Source organism: Tupaia chinensis, unplaced genomic scaffold (assembly GCF_000334495.1).
Source record: "Tupaia chinensis unplaced genomic scaffold, TupChi_1.0 Scaffold000144_1, whole genome shotgun sequence".
NCBI lineage: Eukaryota > Metazoa > Chordata > Mammalia > Scandentia > Tupaiidae > Tupaia > Tupaia belangeri.
In genome coordinates, this window is record NW_006159614.1 from 2,192,740 (window position 1) to 2,196,771 (window position 4,032).

A 4,032-nucleotide genomic window follows, 5' to 3' on the forward strand; every position below is an offset into this window, starting at 1 on the left:
GGGAAAGAGAGAAAGCAAGCTACCAGATTCAGGACTTGAACCATGGTTGGTCATGTGGAAGTCCAGAGCTTTAACCACCATGCCACTTGCCATCCCCTAGATTCGAATCTTAAACTACCCTACACCTACTTAATCAGTTATCTCTCGGAGCCTCGATTTTTACACCTATAGGATGGAGATAGAGACACCATTCGATAGTGTTCTTATGAAGATAAAATGTCCCAGAGTAACAGAAATAAGCTCTTGGTGTATGAAGTGCTCGTGAACTTTATGAATGTCGGGCTGGAAGCTGGCATGCCTCTGCCTGAGCACAGGATGCCAGTGTGTTCTGTGGCACTGAGCAGCAGGTGAGAGGGGTGGCTCCCTGCCTCCATACAGCTGTAGAATGCCAACCTGCATAACCTATGAACTTCTTTTTCTAAGGGGCTGCACAGACGCACCTATGCCATGGTTCTCTAAGAGGGTATGTAGCTTAGCCAAATGTATTTGACCATTTTGGTTTTTATTTTTGGCCCAGAATCTTACAAAACTAGTGATAGTCAGGAGGAATCCTTGGTAACTCTGATGTTCCTTGTGATGATAACCTCATCACAGTGGGCATGTGGTTTTAACCTCTACTGTCTCAAAGACATTTCTTCTTGAGCAGTTCATCCACTGCCCTAGAAAGGCAAACAGTGAAATGCTTAAATAGACTGTCATAGTTAGAATAGACCAGAGATTTGGAAAATGATTTCCAAGGAGAAAATTGGGGCTTATAGGGGTGGGGAGGAGCCCTGACCAAGCTTCAGCCAAGTTGGCAGTCATTGCTCAACTATAGACTCTACTCTACATACACCATCTACGAATCAGGCATCCTCCACTTAAATACTGTCTCACTCTAGGAAATACTTTTGCTTCTGTGCTAGGAGGCTATTTAAGAAAATCCAAAAGTTAAACTTCAGAAGGAGAAGGTGTCAAATAAAACAGGCAGGAGATTTAGGGACACAATATTTATCGGCTCTGTGGAAATTCTAGTTCCAAACTCCTTTCATTTGTGGGAGGCTCTGCAGTCCCACTGCCTGCCTGGGAGGACCATAAACAAGAGAGGGTTGTAACCCATGAGACTAGATGCAGTTCTGTTAAATGACACAGCAGCCTCAAAGTGTCTGTGGCTTGTCTTAAAACCCCAAGCTGATAAATAAATAAATAAAGTCAAGGAGCTAGATCTTCCACATGATTTCATCTCCTTTGTGTATCTTTCTCTGTGCTTCTGAATTTTCAAAGCATCAGAAAAGAGGTAAGACAAGTCAGGGTGATAGCTTCCTACTGACATTGCTACAAATTATGAAAATGGAAAGCCAATAGAAGCTGATATAATGCAGCTGGAATTACAACGTTTTCAAAACTATCATACTTTAAACACGCTTGCCAGACTCCAAAGGAACATTGTTTAATAGGGTTTAGATTCCATCTGAGATGTCACATTGACGGACTGATATGGTGGTGTGGGGGGAGGTTTGGAACTGAGGGTTATTTTATTATTTACTAAAAAATAAGATTACTTCATCACCAGAAAATATCACAGCGTTTCTCTTTAATATTTGCCTTGGAAACAATTGTCATGCCCCAGCAGATGACAAAGTCCAATTCCTCATGTGTCTTTAAAGATTGTTTATTCTGTTTATTTTGAGACAGAAAGGATGCCTTTCTAAGCTGCTCCTCGTGTAGGTCTGAGTCCCACTGGGTCCTCCCTGGGCGGTGCGTTTTTTCTCCGAGTTACATATACAATATTAGAGGAAATTGGCCACTTGGTGCAGAGCAGCGAGAGTCCCTTGACCCTTCTGCTCTGAGGACAGGGACAATATCTCCTTCCCCAGCTCCAGAAACTGCCCAGTGCTACGTGGAATGTGCTGGAACTGATGCGGCTTCAGTTATAAACAGCAATGCCTCGTCACCGCACTGTGTCAGCTCTTGCCATTTAAAATGAACAGATGTTATTTTTGCTTCAAACTGGATTGCAAAACATCTTCCTTTTTTTTTTCTTTAATAAAAAAGAGATTCTCTTTGCCATTAAAAACAGTCATATGAGCACTAATACCTGAGTTAGTTGCCGGATGGAGTGCCAGAAATACTTGTTTGGAAAAAATCAACGGCACAGACTCTGAGAATTAAGGGATCTTGGCCATTGCCGTTGGGAGAATGGGCTGCGAGTGCCCGAGCGGCTGATCTGAAGGCTCTGGCCACCATGACCTACCCATGTTATGGAGCTGCTCTCCTTAGTTGGGGCGTGCAGAGTCAGCTCTAATCAGAGCAGCGGCAGCCAGGCAGTGGTGTATACTTGGTAGATCGGGCATTGTGGAGCAGGGGGAGGAATTCAGTTTCTGAGTGACAGATTCACTTTCTTTTCCCAGGTAACTCCTTGCTTCTGAATTCTGCCATGCAACCAGACCTGACAGTGAGTCGGACATACAGTGGCCCTATCTGTCTACAGGACCCTCTGGACAAGGAGCTGATGACCGAGTCGTCACTCTTTAACCCTTTGTCAGACATCAAAGTCAAAGTTCAGAGCTCATTTATGGTTTCTTTGGGAGTGTCTGAGAGAGCTGAGTTCCACGGCAAGAATCATTCGGGGACTTTTCCCCACGGAAACAACCGCGGCTTTGGTACGATGCATCCCAGAAATAAAGCACCCTATACCCAAAACCTGTCATCGCTCCCCACGAGGACGGAACTGAGGACGACTGGTGTCTTCGGCCATTTAGGGGGGCGCTTAGTGATGCCAAATACAGGTGGGTGGCCAGTGTGTGGGCGCTGTCCAGCAGTCATTTACACACTTTGTATTTATGTGATTTCATCCCACCAGGCTCATTCTACAGTGTTTACCAGCCCCTGTCAGAGCTGCAAGCACTGTGGCTAGTCCATTCTCCTTGATTTACGCAGCAAACCAGAACAACACTGAGATTAGATTTTGCAATCTTCATCTCAGCGTGGATCGAACACTCCATTCGTTGCCCTGTTAGACTTGATATTTGCTCAAAAGGTTTGGGTAGTCCTCAGGGATTAAGCCCCTTTGAAATATATTTCCTAGAACATGATCAGGAAGCACCAAAAACAGTCTTTGATGTGACAGACAAGTACCATGTTTATACCCAAGCATGATTTATACCCTAGTAGGAAATTCATGTAATGACACTCTGCCTCTGATTTTATCAGTAAGTGACCTGATAGACAGTCTCAGTGCCCATAGACCTTGTCAAGATGTTTCTTTATAATGAGCAATTATGAGGGCCCAATGATTCTGAAGTTGCTCTTTTGAATTCAAACTTTGGTTTCCGGGCGATGTTGTACGTACAAATATTCTCAAGTATTATTTTTTTCCCTTCTCTTAAATGGAAGAGAAGAGATTTTTCTTGATGTGTTGACAGGTTACTTAAGGTGTCCAACTCAGAACACTTTTTAAATGGCAACCTGTCTGTAAATTGGTCTGCAGAGTTGCTGCTTCAGAACTAAGTGGATGGCAGAAGGGGCCAATTTCTCCTCTGATTTCTAAGTAATGAGAATTAGACAGCATGCAGAATCAGGTAGGGATTTGTTGGCTGCTGAGAAGGAAGTAAATCCACTGGGTCAGCACACGGTATCAAACAGCAGGCCAGCATGGATCAGCACTGGCAGATGAGCCAAGGCAGAGCTGAGTGTAAGGCAGAGTGAAGCAACCTCTCAAATCAAACATTTTTTATCTCACAAAATGAATATGTGACAAGACTAGTCTGATTCTACTCTTCTAAGTAAATGATCCCTCTCATAGCTTTAGTGACTTGAGACTGAAAATTCATTTTAGTTTGATGAATGTTGTCTAGTTCTCACTCAGATCAATTGTTTTCCTAAAAATAGCCTTCAAACGCAGCCAACGATGTTCTTGTTTTCCAGACTTCCAATTCTCTAAATCTTCCTTGGCCAGCATTGTGGGGCATGGCAAGGATCCCAACACAGATATATATGGATACCGTTCTTTTTTTTTTTTTTGGCCGGGTTTTTTCTCCGGGCCCCGGGGTC

The 4,032-nt window shown here is 43.7% G+C and overlaps 1 protein-coding gene across 1 annotated transcript in view; it reads left to right on the forward strand.

The window, feature by feature from the left end:
- Positions 1 to 4,032, forward strand: part of UNC5D (unc-5 netrin receptor D) — a 274,310-nt gene that overhangs the window by 197,097 nt on the left and 73,181 nt on the right. The window contains exon 14 of the mRNA XM_027770563.1: positions 2,391 to 2,768. Within this exon, the coding sequence (XP_027626364.1) occupies positions 2,391 to 2,768 (378 nt within the window). The remainder of the gene's footprint in view (positions 1 to 2,390; positions 2,769 to 4,032) is intronic.